The following is a 25655-nucleotide window of genomic DNA, read 5'->3' on the forward strand; positions in this document are numbered from 1 at the left end:
CAAACACCTACCACACAAAGCCGCACTAATAGGACTGGGAAACTTAAGAATGTTGCTTAGTACATAGAAACAGACACAGAAAGGCAGCCAAAGTGAGAAGCCAAAGAAATAGAAACCACATGAGAGAACAGACCAGAGATCCAGAAATAATGGAGTCAAGCAATCTAACAGATGCAGAGTTCAAAACACCGATTATAAAGATGCTCAGTGAACTTAGGGGAAGTGTAGAAGAACTCAGAAATTTAAGAATAAGATTTAAAAAACCCCACAAAAATGGAAATGGAAATTATAAAAGGAAAACAGAAATAAAGACCACATTATCTGAAATGAAGAGTATATTAGAATCAACAGAATGGATAAAGAGGATAGAACCACCGATATAGAGAATGGGAAAGCCAAGGACGCTCAATCAGATTGGCAAGAAAAAAGATGCCGAGACTATAAAAATAATTTAAAGAGCATATGGGACACTATTAAAGGTCAAAATATCTGTCTTATCAACATACCTGAAGGAAAACAAGATGTTGAACAGCTATTTGAAGAAATAATGATGGAAAACTCACCTAACCTGGTAAAGGAAATGGATATAAAACCTCAAGATGTTTAGAGAGTCCCAAAAACCAGGGATCCAAAGAGGCACACACCAAGACACATCATAATTAAAATGCCAAAGGTTAAATACAAAGAAAGGATATTAAAAACAGCAAGAGAAAAGCCAGATAGTTACCTATAAGGGAACACCCATGAGACTGGCAGCTGATTTCTCAAAAGAAACTATGCAGAACGGAAGGGCCTGGCTCAAAATATTCGATGTGATGAAGACCCAGGATCTACAACCAAGAATATTTTATCCAGCAAAGCTACCATTTAGCATTGACCGACAAAGAGCTTCCCAGACAAAAATAAGCTAAAGGAATTTATCACCACCAAGCCAGTATTACAGGAAATGTTGGAGGGACTTCTTTAAGAAGAAAACACATGTATCAAAACCAGGAATAAAGAATGGTAACAACTACATTCCTATCAATAAGTACCTCAAATGGAAAAGAATTAAGTGCTCCAACTAAAAGAGAGTAGATGAATGGATAAGAAAACAAGACCCCTACATGCTGCTTATAAGAGACTCACTTCAGATTAAAAGACACAAACTAAAAGGAAGGAGATAGAAAAAGACATTTATTTGATGGACCTAGAAGGTAGTTAAGTCAGAGAAAGATAAACACTATATGATTTCACTTATATGTGGAACCCAAAGAATAAAAAGAACAAACTAATCAAAAACAGACTCACAAATATAGTGGACAATTTGGTGATGGACAGAGGGGAGGAGGGTTGGGGGGCTGAGAGAATGAGGTGAAGGGTTAAAGAAGTACAAATTAGTAGCTGATGGATGGTGACGAGCTCGGCATAGGGAATGCAGTTAGCATTAATATGTTGGCTAGGTGGAGGGTCAGAGGAGGGAGGGAGCAATTGGGGGGATCATTTTATGAACTACATAGATGTCTAACCAATGTACTGTATACTTGAAACTAATTAAAATAAATTTTTTAAAATGCAAAAAAAAGAGAAAATATAGAATACTAGTTCAACAATTTTCATGTGGGGAAGGCCATTCTAAGTATGATACAAAACTCAGAATATGTAAAGGACAATATTGACAGATTGAGTACATTGAAATGATCTTCAATGTGAAAAAGTGCTATGAAATTTAAAAATATACATACATATAGACATACATATATACATACATTACATACCTAGATATAAGCATGAAGAACTTTTGCAATATGTATAAAAAATACATTTAGAGAATGGTCTTTAAAAATCATTTTGAAAAAAATGAACTCCTCAGTAGTGCACAGTGCTGACCAGAGTGAGAGAAAAGTGGCGCTCATGTGGAGAAAGGGTGAATATTAACTGGTGCAGCCATTTGGAGCACAGTTTGGCATCCAGGAGTGACCTGCAAAACATTTCCAGTGTGTATGCACAGTCCAAGTCAGAAGCACCAGCTGAGAACTGGCAGGTCACACTGAGGTAGACAGGTCCAAAGCCAGCCCTCAGGGGGTCTATTGGCATTTTTCAGTATAAGCGGACTTTCATACCAAGATTTCTACTCCTCCAATTGTAACCACAGAAATGCTTCAAAGGCACACAAAGAATGTGTGCTATAGTTATGTTTGTAATAGTAAACAATTAATGTCCATTTATAGGAAATTGGTTATATAAATGACCTGTCCTCACCATTGGATACTACGCAGCCATTTAAAAGAAAAATATAGCTCATAAACTACTGACATAGAATGATGCTTAAAACATATTAATGTTAGAAAAGTGCGTTGCAGAACAGTATGTATAATATGATCCCAAATTTGAAAAAATAATTGTATATATGTATATGCACAGAAATAATTCTGAATAAATACACAATAAATTGTTAATGGTGGTTACCTGTGGGAAACTGAAATATTTGGAGGAGAATGTAGAGAGAGGAAAAAGAGAAAATTATTTTTCATCTTTGAATTATTTTATAATTTCGTAAATACAGAAAAATAAGCAATTAGCTTTGGGGAAAACAAGGAAGGAGAGAGGGAAGGTACAATATGTGAATAGTGATTAATGTGACTGTACCTATGAGATGGGAATATGCAGAATTTTTCCCATTTGCTTATCTGCATTTTCTAATTTTTCAATAATGAGTTTTTATTCCTTGTTTAAAAAAAGTTAGAAATAACATCTTCATGCCTTTCTGCTCACCAGCTGGGCAGAGAAGGCCTGATGATGTGGGTGCAAAAGAAAACAAATTCTAAACAGTGAGGCCATTTGGAAGAGAGTTGGTGATGAGAACATGTATAAGAATGAAATCCTAAGTCACATATTTAGTAATCACAAATGTGTCTCCTTAAGACATTAGAACTTCAAATTTGTAATGTATATTTTGTGAAACATGGACTTGAACCTCTAAAGTTCTGTTACGCTAATGGATCATTATGGGCAACAAGCCTCAAATACCATCAGAGTTTAGATGGTATATAAATAACATTTTAATTTGTTAGAAGTCTTAGAATTCCTTTGTCTTTTCTCTGGTTGTGCATGAAGGCGGCTAAATCAATGAGTCAGGTAGGGTCCCTGTCTTAAAGCAATGTGTGCAAGGAAGTCTATTCCAACGATATGGCATTTTTGAAAAACAAGCATTTTTAAACTCTAAAAAGTATATGTGCATGCGTGTGTGCATGTATAGTGTGTGAATATATAGGTATCTGTAAAATAGGAACACTATGTAAGGATATATGATTACCTGTTGTGTATGGTGAGACTTTCTGAGAGGGAGAGGGAGCAGAGAACTGGGGAGAACCAAGCAAAGAAATTAAATGCACTAAAAATATGTGTAATTACATTTATGTATTTATATTAAATCAAAGAGATTCAGCAAATATTTGAGGGTTCACTACACGCGGGCCCTGTTCTAGGTGTTGAGGTTCATCGGTGAACCACCCTGACAATGATCCCTAGCTCCATGGAGCTTCCATCCCAGAAGATGATAAACCATAGACATAATATGTTGGTAAATCATAAATTACTTAACTGTGGTGATGTATAAGAAAACTAAGTAAATAAAAATATTAAATGAATGAGTAGGAAACTTACACTTCTCCTGTGTGTCTCTCCTTTACTCTCACACCACTACCACACTCATAACACCCTGACACCAGGTGTGTGTGTAGGGGATCCTACACCAAGCAATTCTGCAACACCAGTTCAGTGTCCTACAATTTAACTCAATTCCGATGATATCTACTTGGAGACAGCATCGAATCCCACGAGACTGCACCCCATTTCATATGCCAACCACAAGTAGAAGGTCCCAGATTACCCACAATTTTGGTCCGACTGGGCTACAAATCGGGTGTTCCCATGACCTCCTTCCCCTTGGATTCAATTATTTCCTAGAACAGCTCACAGAACTCAGGGAAACACTTATTCACATCTACCAACTTATTATATAATAAAGGATATGCTTCAAAGGCACACAAAGAATGTGTGCTATAGGATACAGATGAACGGCCAGATGAAGAGGTACATAGGGAGAGGGAGGGAGGGTCCCAAGCACAGAAGGGTGCACCACCCTCCAGGGACACGAAAGTGTTTACCAACTTGGAAGCTCTCTGAACCTCACACTTCTGAGATTTTTGTGGAGGTTTCATCATATAGGCATGACTGATCATTAATTCCATTTCCAGCCCCTCTCTCCGTCCAGGAGCCCACCAAGAGTTACTTCTTCAGAATAAAAGACACTGCTGTCACCCAGGAAATTCCAAGGGACTTAAGAACTGTGTCAGGAACTGGGCCAAAGACCAAATATTAGAAAAAAAGATGCTCCTACTGCTCTCGTCACTTAGGAAATTTCAAGGGTTTTAGCAGCTCTTTGCCCGGAACAGGAGACAGAGACTAATATATATTTTTCTATTATCTCGTAATGAATAAATACAATTTTAAGAAGTATAATTGTATAGTGATAAATGTATAAAAAATAAAACATATATACATATTTTAAAAATAAAAATTGCTAATCAGTAATTTATAATTTGACACCAGCAACAGAGAAGAAATATATTGAATGGTATGACACTTAGTAGACATTTATGTAAATGTTTGTTTGTTCTAATAAAAAAACTGAAAAAACACCTAAGAATTAGGTGGACTAAATTCTAGTCCTCTTGATTCCACTACTGCCCAATTATTACTTAATTTATCTATATATTCTTAACTCGCACAAAGAACTGTGATTAATAAAGCTATAGATTGACCTGATAAACCCGACAAGAGACAAGCTTGTGTAATCAAGGCCTAGGCGACCCCCAAAGGTCCTCTTGGAGAAGCAGTGCCCTCAGAATGATCAACAGGTGACTAAAAAATGAGGAAAGAGATAGCTTATTACCATGTGTTGCAGGTACATTTGGAGACAATAGCTAACTGAAAACAACTTTCCTACCCGCCTGCTACTCTCCATCAATAAGGGTTGACTCCCAGCGGTACTGTTTGCACAACAGAACCCTGCCACCTGGCCATAATTAACTGAGAAACTTTAAATTGGGAGAAAGAGACAGCAGAATGGACAGCCAGACAAAATTCTATATAACTGGAAATTACATTTGAAGTTACAGCAGTGAGCATCTATCTTTATACCAGAAAGCCCAGTTAGAGAAGAAAGAATGAGGCAGAGATGAAAAACAGCTCAACCCTGCTTGGGCTGCCAGTGCCCTCCAGCCTGGTTCTAGTTCCTCCTGTGGCCCAGTTCTTGAGCTCCAAGAGTCACCCCTGAATCCTGATAAATTTCCCCTTTTTTCAAAGGCTAGCATGAGATGGTTTCTGTCACCAAAGATTGTTAACTAAACATATAATTTAGGCCTGGCTCATTTGGCAGGGTTACGATGAGCAGGAATAGTAAAGAGGCAGTTAAAAAATAAACCACCTGGTACTGTCTTAACTGGGTCATGATCATATTGTGCAACCCTTACAGGTACAGTCATTCCAACAAAGAGAACAGGAAAACAGGAAAGCAGCTGAGTCAGGAGCAACACAGTCGTTAACCTAAACTGCACCCACATTTGAAAATGCAATTCAGGATAATAAACCTGCCAGACCAAACTACATTTTCTGAGAATTTCTAACTGCTCTTGGTACTGCAACTTAGAGCTTGCTAGTTCTGCAGTCACACCTAAGGAGCCCCAAGTTACAGAACACTCCCATAAATTACAGAAAGTTGGAGAACCATGAATGCTATTAACCTCAAAACTAATGAGGAAACTCCAGGACTATCAAATAGATCCTCACTGCTCCTGAGCCCCCATCAATCCAGAAGGAATTTAGGAAACTGAACTCATTAGTTTTCTTCACGTCTTCATCCAGCCAGCAAATATTGAGTGCTTACTATGTGCCAAGCACTGTGTTAGGGGCTGGGATATAGCAATGAACAAAACTAATAAGGTCCCTGCCTCAAGGAGCTTGCATATTCTAAGTGGAGGAAGAGAAATTGTATAAAATAGGGATAATAACATGTCGGTGTACGTGCTGGAAAGAAAATTCAAGGGCCAGTGTATAGGAGCCATGGATGTGTTATTTTATGTAGACTGGTCAGGCATAGCCTCTGTGATAACATGATAGTTGAACAGAGGCTTCTAAGGGAAGTTGACAGCTCTCTGGGACAAGAGCTTTCCAAGCAGAGGGTGAGAGCCAGTGTGGCTGGAGGCATGTGAGCTTGGGAGAGGAGAGGAGAGGGCCTTGTGGGCCTCAGTAAAGACTTTGTCTCCTCTGAGGAGGGGTCATTCAGACTTAGAGTAACTGGAGGAGCGACGCGACTTATGACTTAAAAAGATCATTTTGGCTGCTGTATTGAGAATAAATTGTAGGGTGGCCAGGGAAACCAGTTAGAAGGTTATTATTGCTGTAGTTCCAGCAGGCACATGATGGTGGATCAGATCATGTGGCAGCAGAGATGGTGAGAAGTGGTCAGATTCCGACATTGCTACAGGATTCCCTAGGGGACTGGATGTGGGTTTTCAGAGGAAGGAATACAAGAGGACTCCCGGGATTTGGCTTCCAAATGAAGATGCTTGTTGGGGGCAGGAGGGGCAATGCTGACTACTCACGGCAAATACAGAAAGTGGACAAGAATTCAGTCTAGTCTTTAGGGATCTGAGAGCTGCATATGCTGAAGTCATTCAGGCACAGGCCTGGACTGGTGAGAAACACCGAAATCTGGAGCCAAGAATTGGGCAGAGCTAATGAGCAGTATGACCAGAAAAGAAAGTCATCTGTATGTTAAGGTAAGAAGTTAAAATACTTAGATAAGGGGATGCGACATTAAAAGCAAAGTTAAGGTCAAAGTTCCAGTGTAATTTAGGAGGCAAGAACAATAATTCAAACAGGACAAGGGCAATGATAATTTATGAAATCCCAGGCATTATGCTAAAAGGCTTTGTGTACAGTGTCTCATTTAAACCCTTATAATGACTCCACAAATTGTCATTAGTCCTATTTTACAAATGAGGAAAATGAAGAGGTCAAACAACCTATACAAAGGCGGGGAAGCAGTAGAACACAAGTTTTAAGTTTAGTTTGGATCTGACTCTAGAACATGGTGCAAAAACTATGCAATATTGCAAAGTTCAATGTCTCACTTGGCAGTTGAAGTCATCTCTGAGGTTCAAGTTAGGTGGATGTGGGAGTGGTAAGCACAGTTGGAAGCAGAGTCCAAGTATACAGACAAATATAGATCCAAGTTTGCGGTTTAACTGGGCATGAAGAAACAGGCTAGGACTGGAGTTTGAACTAGGAGTGCAGGATCTGGCACAGCACCACACTTACCCTACTGCAGCAGCACCAACAGCTAGGCAAGGCATTGCAGATGAGGACAGTTGTAAGGGAAGGTAAGTATTCTTTTTATCTAGAATTGTAACACTACACTACAACATACCAAGGAATTATAATACCTAAATCCAATGGAATCTGATTGTTAGACCTCTGCATTGGAACTGAGACAGTGATCCAACATGGGTGATCAAACATCTCTTCTGGAAAATACTTGTTACATACCAACCATTGGAAGAACTCACAAAGATTCTTCTCCTCACCTGATTTTTTAAGGGGACAGCCCCTAGGCACTGTGAGGAAAAATCTTGGTGAGTTCACATTGCTTTTTCAAAAGTAAACAAACTTGAGGTTCCAATACTCTCTTCTTCCACCAGTCAAATGGTAAGGGTACACTGAACATAAAATTTTATTCTCAAACTGCTTAGAAGGTACATTAAAGCATCCGGTCCAATGTACCTGTAACAGTATATACTGATAAAGTCTAAATCGTTGTGGCTATCGTTGTGGGTTAGAGTTCAACATGGCACCGTCCTGTTTATAAGTTGTCCCCAGTAGACTGTATTGTTAGGCTCAAGTAATTTGCATCTCCTAGTTAATAAGGAACTTAGATCCATGGAGGCGTGACACCCAAGTGACAGAATGTAAATAAAACTGGATCCAGAACTCAGATATGCTATTTTCTAGTTTGTCCTTTTTCTTCTCTATCCAGTTTTAATATACTAGACTTAAATGATAAGCAATCCTAATAAAAACAGGTACAAGATAAAACTACAATTGACTAATATTAGATACATGATAAACCTATTTAGGGTAGAGCCTCTATTCGTCTTGAATTCAACAGTAAACAGAAACTGAAAAGGCTGAGATCAGGTGAGCAATTCATTCAGTCATAGAACCTGAGGATCAGCCCACTAATTAAACATGCTATATCACACACACAAAAGCATCTGATGGAAAACAGTACTTTTAAATAAAACCATGATTGTATAAAGAGCAATACTATGCAGAGCCTAAACTATTTTAACCTAGAAGCAAAGGTGATACCATGTTGGGATTTTATTTTGAAAACACTTTGATCCATGATACTTTTACTCCTTAGATATAGGCCCAGTGTAAATTACACAGTTGGCTCAGTCTTTTAAGATTTAAACCACCTGTTCCTAAGCTACAGCAATTGCAATAGGAAATAAAAAAACGAGACAATCGCATCATCACTCAAGAGGTCACATAAGAATCCCTAAGAGGTATTCATGACTGTCATGCAGTTGTTTGGAATTAGGTATTCCAATACCTACTGTAGGTAAAATAAAGTAAACGCAGCAATCCTGGTAGGATGAGAAAAACTTGGTTTCTGTTTGGGAGGATGTGTATGAATAGGAACTCTCATACTGCTGGAGGAGTGTAAATCGGTACAATCACTTTTGGACAGCAAGATGGCATTTTATATCCACATTCTCTGTGACTCACAATTCTACTTCTAGATACATACCCTAAAGAAACTCATACATGTTCACAAGAATTCTCACTGCAAACATCTTTGTAGGAGCAAAATTTTGAAAACAAATGTCTTTTAAGATCAGATAAATACATTGCAACATGGCAATTAAAGTAGAATTCGAGCTACATGAATCAACATAAATTTCAGAGACAGGTTGAGCAAAAAAAAATACAAATTGCAAAAAGATATGAACATGCCATGAGATTTTAAATTATGCAAAATATTACATTTTTATAAAATCGTATGTAGAAAAGTATAAAATTGCATGAGTAAAATTCACAAGTGTCTACCTCTGAGGAGAGAGGCAAGGAAATGAGATGTGGGAGGTTTAAACAGAGGGATTCAGATGTCTCCGTAGGTGTTTATCTGATGCAAATCAACATTAGATGAACTGACAAGTGGTGTGTACATTTTAAGTTTTATACTTTCTATTTTCTTGCAATCTCATTGAAAAGAACAACCAAAGCGGGGGCGATGTACAGGCTCCAAATTAAGCCTAATTCTAAGCTTCAGAAATAACTCTTAAAAATTGTGATGCTGGGGGTGGCTCCACAGTGTAGTGGTTAGCACATCTGCATTACATGCAGAAGGTCCTGGGTTCGCGCCCCAGGTGGACCCACCAACCATACCCCAAGTGTGCCAGCCCACGGGTGCACGTCATGAGCATGTGAGAGGAGACGCTCCACCTTCAGAGATCCAGTTCTTAAGGGGAAATGACAAGATCCATAGGTCAAGGGTGGAAGGCAGGAAGGAATTAAACAGGGGAAAAAAAAATTGTGATGCCAAGCCATCAGTTAAGAGATAGTCAAAACTATTGATACAGATCATCCTAAAAGTCTGAAAGTTGTACGACAGCTGGAACATTCCTTTAAAATTAGTCATTAAAAAAGTAAATTATTTTTGGACATAAGATGACAGAATAGGAAGCCCCAGACTTTATTACCCCAAGGAAATATTGATCTAACATTTTATGGTCCAGAAAGCCTTTATGAGAACTCCAGAAATCAGTGAGGAAGTCACAGTACCCTAGACAATCTCAAAATCAAGGACAGGTATATTGAAACAGGTAAAAATGGTGTTTCATTTCAACCATGTCAGCTCCTCTCCCAAGTCAGCAGAGCTCATGATTGTGAGAAAAACCCACCTGCAGCAGGCGGGAAAGAGAAGAATAGAACAATCATCCAATGCTCCAGGCTTTGGGGGCCTGCCCAAGACACTGATTCCAGTCTGAACTGACTCACAGCACTACTTTAGATGCCTGGGGGCTGCGGAGAACAAAAGCAAGCTCAGCTGAGTTGCTGTAGTGCCAGAGAACCTGCAGTTATCTCAGACAGACACCAGAAGGTGCAAAAAGACTACAACTTAAAAGAGAAAACATTAAATCTTTTGGGGGTAGGGGGATTACACATGCAAATAGAGATAACACATCCCCATAGAGGTTTGAGATGCCCCGAGAATCTCTACCTGGGATGACTGGTGAAGATCTTCCCCAGTACAAAGCGAGCCTGTAAAGACAGAGGTAGCTTTTTTTTTTAATGCAAAAATCACAACAACAAAAATAAAGCAGATGAAGAAACAGGGAAAAACACAGGCCAATCAAAGAAACAAATCTCCCTGAATTGGCCAAAAATAAATGAAGATCTATGAATTGCCCGACAGAATTCAAAATAATCATCTTAAAGCTCAATGTGCTACAAGAGAACACAACTATACAAAATCAGGAAACCAACGAATGAAGATAAGAATACAAAAAAGATATAGAAATTATTTTTTTAAAAAGAAAATGGAAATTCTGAAGCTGAAGAATACAAGAACTGAAATTTTTTAAAAAATCACTAGAAGGGATGAACAACAGACTTGATCAAGAAGAATCAGTGAATTTGAAGACAGTTCATTTGAAATTATCAAGTCAGAGGAACAAAAAGAAAAATGAACGAAAGTGAAGAAAACCGAGGGACTTGGGAGATACAATCAAAGGGACTAATGCATATTACTAAGCGAAAGAAGCCAGTGTAAAAAGGCTGCATACTGTGTGGTTCCAACTATATGACATTCTGGAAAAGGAAAGGCTATGGAGAGAGTAAAAAGATCAGTGGTTGTCTGGGGTTGGTAAGGAGGTGGGGGAGATAAGGAGGTAGAGCACAGAGGATTTTCAGGGCAGTGAAACTACTCTGTATGATACAATGGTGGATACAAATCATTATATATTTGTCCAAACAGTATAACACCAAGAGTGAACCCTAACATAGACTATGGACTTTGAGTGATGTGTCAATGTAGGTTCATCTATTATAATAAACGTATCACTCTGGTGGGGGATGTTGATAATGGAGGAGGCTATGCATATGTGTACGGGCAGTAGGTATATTGGAAATTTCTCTACCTTCTGCTTAATTTTGCTGTGAATCTAAAACTGCTCTAAAAAATAAAGTCTATTAAAAAATGAAGACCGTGAATCAACAATCTAACTTTACACCTAAAGGTACTAGAAAAGAACTAAACCCAAAGTTATCAGGAGGGAAATAATAGAAATTAGAGCAGAAATAAATGAAATAGAGAATAGAAATGATCAATAAAATCAACAAACCCTTAGCTAAAGAGAAAAGATTCAAATGACATAAATCAGAAGTGAGGAAGAGGAGACATTACAACTGAAACGGAAATAAAAAGGGACCATAAGAGACTACAGTGAACAATTATATGCCAACAAATTGGATAATCTAGAAAAAAAATGGGTAAATGTCTAGAAACACGTAACCTACCAAGAGTGAACTGTAAAAAATTTAAAATCTAAACAGACTTATAAGTAGTAAGGAGACTGAATAATCAAGAATCTACTAACAGAGAAAAGCCCAAGATCTGATGGTTTCACTAAGAAGTCTATCAAACATTTAAAGAACAGCAATACTTCTCAAACGCTTCTAAAAAACTGAATAGAGAACACTTCCAAATTCATTCTTTGGGTCCAGCATTATCCTGATAACAAAATCAGATGGTTATAACTGCAGACCAATATACCTGATACTAAAATCCTCAAAAAAAAAAAAGAAAATACTAGCAAATCCAATAGCACATTAAAATTATACATCACAACAAAGTGGGATTCCTGGAATATAAGAATGATTCAACTTTATAAAAATCAATGTAATACACATTATCAGAATAAAGGACAAAAACTACGATTATCACAACTGATATAGAAAAAGCATTTGACAAAATCCAACCTTTTCACAATAAAAAACACAAACTAGGAATAGAAGGAAATTACTCCAATATAAAGGCCAAATATGAAAATCCACAGCTAATATCATATCCAATGGTGAAAAACTTAAAGCTTTCCACCTAAGAGCTTGCCTAAGGTAAACTGAGTATATATTTAAATTCGCATATGACGGCAATATTCATCCAGAAAATATCTGCATTTTTTAAAGCTTGTGAGTCCAGATGAAATCAATGAATAGGTCACTGGGCAGGCAGAAGTCCAGATATTAATAGAACTGGCTCTGTACAAAACAAGAACAGAAGACAAACAGAAAATTTAAAGGAACAATGGTTTTACATTTGATAGGTAAAAAGGTAAGTTCTTGGACAAAGGAAAGATGATGTATTGTTATTGTAAAGCAAATACATTCAAAGGGGGTTCCTCTGTGTAGTCCATAGCTTCCACATATATCTTATACAAGTTTTGAAATATAGTCATGTGCCGTATAACACTTCAGTCAATGACATATACCACATATAAAACAGTGGTATACCATATAGCCTAGTTGTGTAGTGGGCTATACCATTTAGGTTTGTGTAAGTGCACTGTGATGTTCGCACAATGAAATCGCCAAACAATGCATCTCTCAGAACGTATCCCTGCCTGTTAAGTGGCACATAGCTATATAAAATAAAGCCTTATTCCACTTAATTATGTGAAGGTTAAGTCAAAAAGATTTTTGTGTGGAGACAAAGAACCTTTTTCTTTTAAGCCTTTTAGCCTAACATAGTTTAAACTATAGCCACAATTCAAAGATGCTGAAAAGTGGAACTAGATAAAAATTCTGCTAGTAATTTTCATTACCTAAAGAGTTAAACAGGAGCCACATTTGCTGGCCATGTTTTATTTGTCCTTTTTCTTCAAACGAGATAACCAAAGATACAGACAGTATTCAATAAAATAAAATAGATGAAACAAATTCTAAGAGACTTTGATGCCACATGCTACATTTAACCTAATTTTATTCATGCTTGCCTTATGATGGGGAAGAGATCATTCAGTAAAAACATACAATAAAAACAAAATATGTCTTATCATGTACAACTTTTAAACTACAATAATGATGTACCTTAATTATTTCCATGCACACAAGTCTAACATTACAGTTTTTTTTTAAAAAATAAACACAATTGAGACTTCTAGGAGCATTTTATAATAAAGTAATTCCTAATTTTTCTTTGTAGATAGATCAAGCACCTCCAAAATACAAATTCCTATACACAGTGAGCGCTTTACTTAAAATGAATACTTAAGTAAATTAAGTACGTGGACAGCCTTAGGATAAGCTGACATTATATATTCAGCTAAGTAGGCAACAAACCATAGTGCCAAATGGAAAAAGTGTATTTGCAAATAAATTTCAAAAACTAAGTTAACTTTTTATAATTAAATACAGAAAATATACTGATTTGCTAAAATAAATAAGATGTGATGTAGTTAACACTTCACTATAAAGAATGCATACCAGAACCTTTATAAATGGTGAGTGAATCTTATTAAGAATAGTTTACTACAATAAACGCTGGCTAAATAGAAGTGCATATTGTGAAGCACTATGGGTGGTATATGTTTTGCCACATACTTTTGTTACCTTGAGGTAGATAACACATGTGTACCAAATTCGGCATTCATTTTCAGTTGCTGCTGGTATCATGTGTTTTAAGAAATGTGTACAGTATGAAAAACTTGAAAATACTCATGAATGAAAAATGTTTTAGGAAAAAAATAGATATTTTCATGCAATTATGTACAGTCTCACTGTGTAAATTTCAAGGCAAGATTTTTGTTTCCTGTAAAACAGATCATTGTTCTATGAGAGAATGTTTTTTTACTTGTCTTAGTGCATTTCTTTTGTCTCCTCCTGCATTGCATTTTTTGCTCTATTCTTTATCTTTGTGTGCAAACGACATGCCAGTTAAAATGAAAACCATCTCACATGTAGAAAAAAAGTCTGGATTTTAAAAACCAAGAACTAATAAAATCCTTTCTAAATGACACCATCTGATTCAAGTAAAAAATGACTTAAACACTAGTAATAAAAAAGACAAACACATTTCATGAAGAATACAAAGAAAAATGTCTGCTGAGTGTTTTAGTTCAGATGTTTCAGAATGCTGCTGTATGTTTTATGAGGAATCTGAGGGGAAGATTTCATAGCGGAAGGTGTTAATGTGGCCTGTATTGACTTAAGTGGTGACCCAACTGGACTGTGAAACTGCGGGATGCCTATGGATTCAAGCTGCTTGTTAAAGAGGAACTCCCCACTGTTATTCAGAAATCCTTCCTCATTTCCTCTCTCCCCAAGCTTCCCATCCTCTACAGGCTCAGTTTCTAGCATTTCAGTATCTTCTTTCCTGCTAAAGAACTTGTCCAAGTAACTGGTATAAGTGTTTTCCTTCTCAATTTGCTCATCCTTCCTTACCTCACAACAAAACTGATTTATGAGAAAACAGTCCTCCCCACTACCCACAAACTGGCTATCCCAAGAAGATTGATACAAGGCTTCTAATTGAGCCAAATTTGCCATTCCTTTTTCCTGTTTTTCTCGGCTTACTGACTTTGATATCAAAGTTTTCAATTCTAGTTGGGACACTGAGCTATTCAAATCATTTAATTTATCAACAACATCAGTAGGCTCATGTTGTGAACTAAGCTGAATAGTTCCTGCAATAAAGGAATCAAAGTCAAACCCCTGGTTCTTTTCCCTTTCTTTTTCAGCCAGTTGCTGTGATGCTTCCTCTAGAGCTATCTGGGCTTTAACCAATCCGTTCCTTTCACATTTTGACTTGCCTTTCTTATCTGATTTTTCTTTGCTTTGTTCTTTCCAATTGGAAAGATCTATAATAAGCTTGGGTTCATAGTAATGGTTAACTTCACTCTCTCTCCAAACTAAGTTATCTAAGTATGATGAGGACCTCATTTTGTAGTTACAAGTATGGCTACACTCCAGATCACAATATTTGTTTTCATGATGATCTGGGTACTGCCAACAAGGCTCAGTAGAGTAATTGGTATCGAAAGCAGGATCCTCCAAATACTTTTCACGATCTCCATCCAAATATTTTCGAGGATCAACTTGTACTTCTTCTTCATCAGTGACATCAGACAGAGCTCTTGGGTCAAGCTGAACTTCATCAATATCAAAGTTGTTATGTATAGGCCAATCATGCTCTGAAAATTGGCAATCGTGGTACCTGAAAAAAATCAATGTATTAGTGTGAGTCCAGGCATATGATTTCATTTTCAAATTCACTGAGTGCCTTGTACATGAAAGCATTGTGATAAGGTCTATGAGGGAATAACAGGAGTCTAAGTCATGAGCCTTCCCTGCCCTCCAGGAACTTATAATCTTGATAGATAGGTAAGATCTGTTGCTATATAAAATATGAGACAATACTTAGTAATTACCAATGAAGTATTTAATCATCATAAAACTCTGAGTCCTAAATTGGTCATAAATAAGATCAATTATCATTTCATGCTCATTTCTTTTCTCTATTTTTCACCCACCTCAAACATTAACTTCAAACAAACATCTGAATGGCTGACAAGTCTATAGTTTAATTCCAACACAGTTTCACACAGAGAAAACACACTTTATGGCCACAACATGCAGATCTACTGGTAACAAGCAGACTAGAAAAAGAGTAAGAACTCATCATCATGAATTGGGGGGCGGGGAGACCCTCTCCACGTGTATGTGCTACTGAATGCACTATTTTCTTACTGACACATCACAGGAAGGTGAACATACCATGCCCAAGTAGAGGCGGATTGAGACACATACGTGAAAATGATTGGGGGAAAGGAAGAAGGGAACAGAAAAGAGATTAGATGGCTTAACTAAGTATGGCAGAAAATGTAGAGACTGGAAGACATTTGGGTATATGTGAAAAGAACTGTATGTAGGTGGTACAAATGTTCATGTGGAGAAAAAAGGTGGATGGCAGATGGAGGAACACACCTTTACAAACAAAGCCACATTTTAAGAGAAAAAAATGCAATGAGTAGACAAACTAATTTCAACATTAACTACTTCTTTATTGTTATTATTAATTGGCAATCACTTTTCTTTTAAACTCAGAAATATATGAAATCTTGAAGTTTTAAGATTGTCATTAGTGATTCCCAAACCTGGCTAAACATCAAAATCACCTGAAGATTTTACATAATACTGATTCATTATTATATGCTACCACTTGACTGTGAAACAGAATGATATCCAAATTTCATCAGAAATTCAGAAATCCTAAAAATAGGTTGAGGGAAGAAATTAAAAAAAAAAATGTATACCATCATCCATCTTGATGTATTATACTGTTCAGACTAGAAAAGTTCTTTACATTGAACCTATGATAAGCATCCCAAAATTAATTTTGTCATAAGAAAAAGATATTTGAATATAACATATACCATGAATCAAAAATAATTTATATCCTAAGACATAATGGAGTCTATGTAAAAGTTTGAAAACACTTACGAAGATACCTTACTGAATAAAGTTTAGATTTCTCATCTAACATCTTAAAAAAATTTGTTACATTCATAAAGCAATAGTTTAAAATGGCTTAGACCTCCAACCTTCAACCCTCACATTTAAAGGACCTTATCATTTTATTAACTAAATATGTCTTAATGGCTTTGAAAATGTTTCAAAGTAGAATTTAACTTTATCCTAACTGGTAACTATTAAATATTTAAATTACATAAAAGCTATTCAAAGATGTTAATAAGTTTAGCAGAAACCCAAAGATACCATGACTAAATTTTTAAGAATTCTACATTGTTTTATATGTAATTTTTTTTTAAAAAAGCTCACTGCATTACAGTTTCTTGAAAATACAATAAATGATATTTTTCTAATGTAGAATCTGTTTACCTTTCCCAGTTATAAATGTGACTATGAGTTTCATCCATAAGCAAAATATCATCAACTTCATCTTCAATATGAAAAGGATGACTTGATATTGGCTCATCCATTGGAAAAGAATATATACTCATGTAAGGATGGGAAAGCGCTTCTTCTGCTGTCAACCGATCCATGGGGCTAAATGTCAAAATTTGTTCCAGGAAATCCAGTGCTGCAAAAGAAAGAGATAAAACACCTTCACTAAACTGGAGGTCTACATACTCATAAAGGGAAAAAAGGGGACTAAACAAGTAAAAGGTAAATTAGTTTTTGTCAGAGAAATAAAACTAGCTTACCTGATTTATAGGTTAAAAAGAAAAAACATTTATTCAATAAACATAGTAAAAATTTAAAATGTATCCCAATCTCATTTTATGGTCAGTTATAAAAGAAAAGGAATCTATTAATTTGAACCACACGAAACTTTCATTTTTGTCAGTCATAAATGGTCAAATAATAGCAATTTCATGTGGCTCAAGCTAATACATAGGTCCTAACCTCAGCTCTGGAACAAGAATTACCAGGTTACTTAAACTTGCTGAACTTGTTTCTTCATGAATAAAAAGGATATATATAGATAATATATAAAGTGTAAAAATTTGAAAACATAGTGTCTAGTGCTTAATAAAAAGCCCTTTCCTTTCCTCTTTCCTTCCCTCATCTCACTAACTGTTATACTAATTGATTCATCTCTGTTCACGCCAATCTCATGCCAGCATATCACAGAATGCACCTGATCATTTTAGAGCTCTAGTGGAGCTACCATACCCCTATTTCTTCCCACTAACTCAGAATGCTGGGCCTTTCTAAGCTACTTACCTAGCCTGAATCACACTATCACAAGCCTAAAGCTTGCCCTTACACAACCACACATTCGTATACCTTATGATTTATACCAATCTTCAACTCTGAATCATTTCCACCATCTACTGTACCTGCTCCCTAGCCATAAGTACTTACTAAATGAAAGCTAGACGCAAAACCACATATATATAGCTCACTACAAATTCATACTGTAGAATTTCAACTTGGCTTTTGCTATTGCTCAGCAATGTTCCACACTACCTCTTTATGCTTTCAATCTTTTCTATCACTCTCAACAGATAAACCCACTTCACATTTATCTCAATTTCTACTTCTTCACTATGATCTATCACACATCCTCTTGGTCTTACCTTCTGTCTCAAAGAAAAAGATAGCCTTTCTCTCTAAAACTGAGCTATAGTCTATAAAAGACCCTATTCACATTATCTCATTCAATCCTCAAGTCAGTCCAATAAAGACTAAAGAGAAGAAACCTAAGGCTCATTGCTACTCAAACCCTTCAGGGACCCAAAGCTGAAGTTCCTTCCTGTGTTCCCGCCTCTTTTTCCCACTCCTCTCTATTATATTACCTAATATATGAAGTCATTTTACAGTACATCAAGTTGTTCTTAGTTCTCCTGCAAAAAAGTCAGTCTTAATTAGCCCAGGGCCCAAGTGTTTCAAGGCGCAGAGTTACGGATGGGTGAACCAGCGAAATCACCATCCTCAAAGGGAAGGAGGAGACAGATCCAACTACACAAGAGGGAGCATTTGGGAACTGTAGGCTGCAGATGAAAAGAGTCAGAAATAAGAAGTTGGCCAGGCTGAGCTCCCAAGTATATGCATACATAGCATATTTCCATCACTATAGATAGTTCTACTGGACAGGACTGCTCTAGAAGAAATTAGTCTATTCACAACAATAGTGTTGAAGTATGCTATGATATGCAAATATGTGGTAAACTATAGAGAAAGGGAAGAGAAGAGGTAAGTATGAAAGGAAATGAAAAAGAGGGTATTCATTCAAAAGTATTAACCAGAGTAAGGTTCCGAGTAGTCTTAATGTGGTAATTCATATGTACTTTATCTTGTTTGCTTTTTTCCTCTGAAAATCATGAACAGAGTATGAGAACATATATTATTCTTACTAAGTCCCCAATGCCTCAGAATGTGCTCTGCCCAAAAATAAAACTCCAATTTTAATCAAGAAGAAACAGGTGTAGAGTATATGTATGTAGCAAATCTTTAGTCAGGAATTTAAACACTTCACATTGCACTTGTATGTGAGCACAGTTCTGCCACTTGGAAATACCAAAGATCTTTGCCCAATGGTTAATTTGATGAATCCATTATCAAAGACATTTATTCAACACATTATGAATAAACCCAGCCATAAGCCAAATATTCAGGTTGGATTATTGCTGACTAAGACATGATCCCCACCCTAATTAGGGTAGGAAAAAAGAAGATTCAAGTTTAGCTAGATTAAAAATGCTTCAACAGCAATGTTCTATATTTCTAACTTGTCTTTTTTGATAAGACACAAGAGAGCCAATGACTCACTCCAAAGCTGATCCATATTAACCCTGAGCAGTGTCTTTCAACCTGGCAGAGCAGGGTCATACCTGTAGAGAGTTTTAAAGATACGAACATTCGCCCTGCTTCCCACCTCATTTCTGAGTTCTGATTGAATAGTCTGTATTTTTGAAGAGCTCGCACAGACAACTCTGAAGCACAGTCAGGTGCTATGTGGCGGCTTTCAGTTATGATAAGGGATGTCATGACAGTGACTACCAGGTTAGGAGCAAGAGAGCCAGCAATGCAATCTGATTGTGAAGATAGACTGGAAGACTGGTTAGGAATGTGAAACTACCAAAGAAGTAGCCTGCAAAACCTGCTGAAATTAAATATAGCTGTTTCTTTTTTATTTAGGCATTTAACTATATGAGTTTGAAGCATATTTGGGGGGTGGGGGGATTGTCATCATGATTTTGCCATCCAGTGCCTATTTCTCAAAACATTCGTTACTTTAAAACACTTTGACACACACTCACCTGAACCACATATAATGATCAGAGTTGGTGATAAGAATAATGAATGTGTAATTCAGAGAAAGTTTAGATGTTTAGTAAACTATATACCCCTAACTTTTTGATTTGTGAGAACTTTAAAATGTTGACAATGAGGTATCTTACTATAGTATAATTCTTAAAGATATAAGGCACAATCAACTTTTAAAAAGATATTTTTCATGTATAATGCTCTTAAAAATGTTATTACAGACAACTACAAGATTTTTTTTAATCTTATTTATATCAACAAATCTAAAGATATGTCATTCTATTTTGAGACATAAAATTAACTGCTTTAGTGGTCAAAGTTTTGATTCTAAGTTCCTACTATTTTCAAGCTTGTACAAACTCTCACATTAGCAGCTGATACTCCTAACACCAATCCACAAACTCTTATATAATGTTTGCTCATAAGGAGCTTTACTCTTTCCTCTACCTCCTCTTTACCCTGAAGCCTTTGCTCTCCCAACCCTCTGCCCAATTAAATTCACTCTTTCATATATAAATCACATTCATACTCATACCCACACTTATTTATCATATAACCCTCACAAAACTCCATTCCAGCTTAGTGAGAGCCAGTGATTCAATATGTTCGTCTTTGATAGACAATCAAAGATGTAAGCTGGAAAGCAGATGAAGTTAGAACCAAGAGAGAGGAGTACACTTTTTGGAATCTGAAAAATTATTCAGAGGAGCAAAGAAAGATCCCAGCCTAAGAGCCAGGCCAAAAAAGTGAAAGTGAGAGTTTAAGTTTTAGGTAAACCTTAAGTGTCTAAAGACTATTTGGGAGAAAGCTGCACATCTGATAAAAAACTAAAGCTTCCCTACATAGATCCTTACACACACACACACACTCACACACACACACAATTACATGATGGTTTTTCTTGAGTCACAATACCTTCTCGACTAATTCCTGGAAGCAGCTGAGTTAAAGGTTTGTGTGGCTCAGTCATGTCATTTCTAATGTAAACTGGAATTACGTTGAGAAGCTCCTGACGATCTTCCTCATGTACAACAGGAATAGATTCTAAAATCAGCTGCATCTGTTCAAGTTCATGTGCACCTGAGTGAGGTTAAAAAAACACCAAATATAACATAAATAAACACATTCCTCAATGTTTAATTCTCCGGCAATAAATATTCTAAAGCTAAAGAAATTAACTTAAATATTGTAATGACCACTGGGAGGAAATGGTTTTAACTGAATCATTTAATCGGCAGGTTTCACTGTTTTTAAATATCACCAATCTTTTCAAAAAGCCTATCTACTCCAATTTCTACTCACTGATCTATTTAGTTTTAGCTCTTTATTTCCATAAAAAATTGACTGTTTAAGTTTGGCCTCATATTAAGGTATTACAAAGAAGTGAGGAAAAAAACCCCAACAAACTGGGATTCAAGAGACCTGGATTCTAATCTTAGTGGTACCACTAACTAAACGGCAATAACTTTGAAAATACTTAACATGGTGATGACTTGATCTCATCATAAAAAAAAAAAATGGAGGGCTGGGTTAGATTTGTGAAACAAAAATTTTTTATTTATGTGTTAGGCTCAGTTAGCATTTCAAGACCATTATTATATGAGAGGAAATTTTAGGCTAAAGGGGCAACCAAAAAAAATTCAGTTTACTCTTCCACTAATTTCTAGAAATTCATTCAACATTCGATTTTTTGAGTGCCTACTTTAAGCAAGGCTCTTTAGAGTACAGCTGAGAAACCAAACAGACCAAATCTCCACCTTCATGGAGCTTATGATATAGTGAAGGAAGACAGAAAATAATTGTAAACATTTATGTCAAATGGTGACAAATGCTACGAAGAAAAACAGAGTAAGCTAAAAGGGACAGAGACAACTGTTGGGAGCAGGGCTGTTAATACATACAAGATGACCAAGAAGGCCTCACAGAGAAGCTGAAAGTTAAGGAAACTAGGGAAGGGAGTTCTTATGGAGGAAAAGAGTTCCAGGAAGATGGAAAAAGGCCCAAAGCCCCAAAGAGAGTGGGCTTGGTGTGTTCAAGAAACAACAATAAGTCAAGTGTAGCTGAAGTAAAGTGGCTAGGGGGAAGTAACAGGAGATGAGGTCAAAGTGGTACCATAACACAAAGAGCATACTTTATCCTGAACTAGATGAGAAGCCATTAGTTTTGAACAGAGAAATGACATGATCTGACTTGTTTTCAGAGAACAACTATGGCTGCCATGTGGTAACCAGACTACAAATAGCAAATTGAAGCAGGAAAGCCAGTCAGAAGGTCCTGCATTAAAACAGAAGACACATAACAGTTGAGTGAACTGGGGTGAGAGGGACAGTGATAGAGATAATAACAAGCAGTTAGATTCTGGATATATTTTGAAAGAAAAGCTCACAGTATCCATATTGACAAAAATAAAAGATGATGCTAAGATTTTGACCTGAGCAATTAAAAAGTAGATCTGGTTTACTCTGATGAAGACAGCAGAAAGAAAAAGTAAGAGGGAGAACTATCAGGAGTTCAGTTTTGGATAGGTTAAATTTGGGAAACTATTTGGGAGCCAATGGATATATTACACAGTACCAAAAAACATGGCTAGGACACTTCCGGTAGGTTAAATAGACACAAATTTCCAATGCATATTTAGTTCTTGCAATTTATTGCTCTGTTCATTTGAGGCCTATATATAATAAACACTTAGATCTCTCTTGTGCTGCTTTTACAACCTACCAATAAAGAATTAGAAGGAAACTACGACTTTCGAATAATTTCACAATTCTCATTAATTAAATGTTTAAAGTTTACATGGGTTTAAAATCAAAATTATGTTATTTAGAAGTGGTTTTTATCCAATTCTTTTTATTGCTATATGTAATGTCTGATTATGCCAAGTGAACATTTAAAAATAAATTACCTTTGTATAATCAATACAGCAATAAATTTTGACCCCGTTTCATACAACTTAAAGTATGATCTATTTTAAATTAAACAAATTAAATTTTTGTTGCTTGCTTTGGTAGCACATATATTGAAATTAAATTTTTGTTTTCCTAATAAAATATTTATTGTGGTAGCTTTAAAATATGTCCACAAATGCTTTGATATTCTTCCCTTCAAAGGATGGAATCCAATTCCCCTCCCCTTGAGTGTGAGGTACACTTAGTGACTTGCTTCTAAGACATAAAATAAAGCTGAAGTAATAGTGTCACTTTTGAGTCTAGGTCACAAAAAAATATTTTGCATTTATGGTAAACTGATTTTTGACAACGGGGTGTGGTCAAGGCAATTCAGTGGAGAAAGAATAATCTTTTCCACAATGGTGCTGGAATAACTGGATATCCACATGCAAAAGAATGATGTTGGACCTCTACTTCACACCACACATAACAATTAACTCAAAACAGATCACAGACCTAAATTTAAAAACTAAAACTATAAAACTCTTAGGAGTTAGGCAATGGTTTCATAGATATGACACCAAAAGCAGAAATGACAAAAGGAAAAATAGATAAATTTGATTTCATCAGAATTAAAATCTTCTGTTTCAAAAGATAGCAGAAGAAAATGAAAAGATAACCTAGAGTGGGAGAAAATATGTGCAAATCATGTATCTGATAAATGATTTGTATCCAGAATATGTAAAGAACTCTTACACCTCAATTATAAAAAGACAAACCAATTAAAAAATAGGCAATGGATCTGGATAGATATTTCTCCAAAGATATGGCCAATAAACACATGCACAACATCATCAGTCATTAGGGAAATACAATTCAAAATCACAGTGATATACTACTTTATATCATTACTTCATATGCAAAAAGACAGACACAATAAGACAGACTACATTTTAAGTAAGTGTTAATGAGAATGTGGAGAAACTGGAACTCTCATATATTGCTATTAGGAATGTAAAGTGGTACAACCCCTTTGGAAAATGGTGTGGCATTTTTTCAGAGAGTTAAAGAGTTATCATATGACACTGCTAATGGTTACAAGGTATCTTTTAAGAACAAAAATATTCTAAAATTAGTTGGTTATACAATTCTGTGAGTATACTAAAAAAATTGAACTGTACATTTTAAATGGGTAAATTATATAGTATGTGAAGTATATCTTGATAGAACTTTTTTTAGAAAAGATATTCCTTGCTCTCTTTTGGATCATTCATTCTTCTAGGGGAAGCCAGCTGCCATATGGTGAAGACTCTTAAAAGGTCCTATGGAGAAGCCCACATGGTGAGATACTGAGGCCTCCTGCTAATAGTCATGTCAGTTAGGTAGAAGTAGATCCTCCCACCCCAGGCAAGTGTTAACAGCCCCAATTAACACTTGACTAAGCGAATCTCAGCTAGAACTACCTAGTTAGTAAAGCCACTCCCAAATTCCTGAACCGAAGAAACTGTGATATAGTAGTTTTGTTGTATAAGTCACTAAGTTTTGAGGTGATTTATCACACAGCAACAAATAATAATTTATATATGCTGGAAGGTACTTGAATATCAGGAATATAACCTCCAATTACAGTATTGTTCCTCAGAAAAAATTCGAATCACTTAACGATTTAGTTTCCAGGAATCACTGGTATGTCCTCATAGTCTTCTAACTTGAAATACAATCACTATCATACATCATAGAAGAAATTTCAGATAAATTTAGGGGAAAAATTACAAAAGATTGGTTAATACTATGTAAGCTAGTGCTGCAACAAGTATCAGCATTAAACAAAGAATTTTAAGGACATTTATGAATACCATCCTTTTGTCAACAGCACTCTCCTATGCACTCTAAGCTTTCTCTTATTAATCCTTTTGTAAGCAGACCCTGCTCCATTCCTTTCCTTCTGCTCTTAGTACAAACTGGAGTGCTGAGGGGACCACTCTAATAAGACTAGTTAGAAAAAAAGGACAAAAGAGAAAAAACCTAAATTACCATCACATCACTTCTCTAAAAATATCTTCAGTATCCTACTATTTCCTAGTTTTTCAAATGGAAACTCCTCTGCCTACTTTCTAAGTATTCTGGCCCCATCTTAACTAGTCATAAATATCTTCATTATTATTTGATACCTTGCTTCCATCAAACTTTTCTTACTGATTTATGAAAACACCAAGCTCATTCCCTTATTTTTATAGACACCCTTAAGTAGATACTACTTTTTCTCTCTCTCTTCGTTAAAATTCTTCACTATCCTTATGTAGTGAAAAATCCTTTGACTCCTTTATACCTTCCGTTCCAGCCATCACTGATGTAGTCTCTAGCTTCTCAAGTGTATAGCTTACAGTCTATACTAATTTTATACAAACTCATATTTTGCTTTATGATACTTGGTGTTTTTTGTGGATTATTCATCTCTTCTCATCTTGACTAAATTCTCTCTCACATATCTTTAGAATCCCTTATAACACCAAATTCAGCAAAAAAATCACTTGTTTGGTTGTTTCTGAAAGATCACAGCAGTCAGGCAACAGGATATGGCAGTTCAAACAACAGGGATGATTGGGAGGTGGGCAAAGAAAGAATTATTGGATTTTCAATGGAAGCTAAAAAATTTCACCAGGAAGTAACAATTAGTGACAGAAATAAGCAATCAGGTATCAGTTAACACAGATGACCAACAAGTATTATGGAACTACAAAACACAAAATTACATTTAAGAAATAAGATGATACAAAAGAACACTAGAATTCTAATTTTACTGAGTGAACAATTCAGTGAATATGTGAATAAGTTTTCTCATTTTTTTAAATATTAAAAACA

The 25655-nt window shown here is 36.0% G+C and overlaps 1 protein-coding gene across 3 annotated transcripts in view; it reads right to left on the bottom strand.

Moving 5' to 3' along the window:
* Window positions 1–12959: 12959 nt before the first annotated feature.
* MAPK6 (mitogen-activated protein kinase 6) overlaps window positions 12960–25655 on the bottom strand; it is a 31777-nt gene continuing 19081 nt past the window's right edge. For all 3 annotated transcript variants that reach the window (XM_006920353.3, XM_006920354.3, XM_015596057.2), the window contains 3 exons: window positions 20821–20985; window positions 17011–17212; window positions 12960–15325 (listed from right to left, as the gene is read on the bottom strand). In XM_006920353.3, coding sequence (XP_006920415.1) covers window positions 14224–15325; window positions 17011–17212; window positions 20821–20985 — 1469 coding nt within the window. In that variant the 3' untranslated portion in view covers window positions 12960–14223. The remainder of the gene's footprint in view (window positions 15326–17010; window positions 17213–20820; window positions 20986–25655) is intronic.

This window comes from Pteropus alecto, unplaced genomic scaffold (genome assembly GCF_000325575.1).
Source record: "Pteropus alecto unplaced genomic scaffold, ASM32557v1 scaffold86, whole genome shotgun sequence".
Lineage (NCBI taxonomy): Eukaryota > Metazoa > Chordata > Mammalia > Chiroptera > Pteropodidae > Pteropus > Pteropus alecto.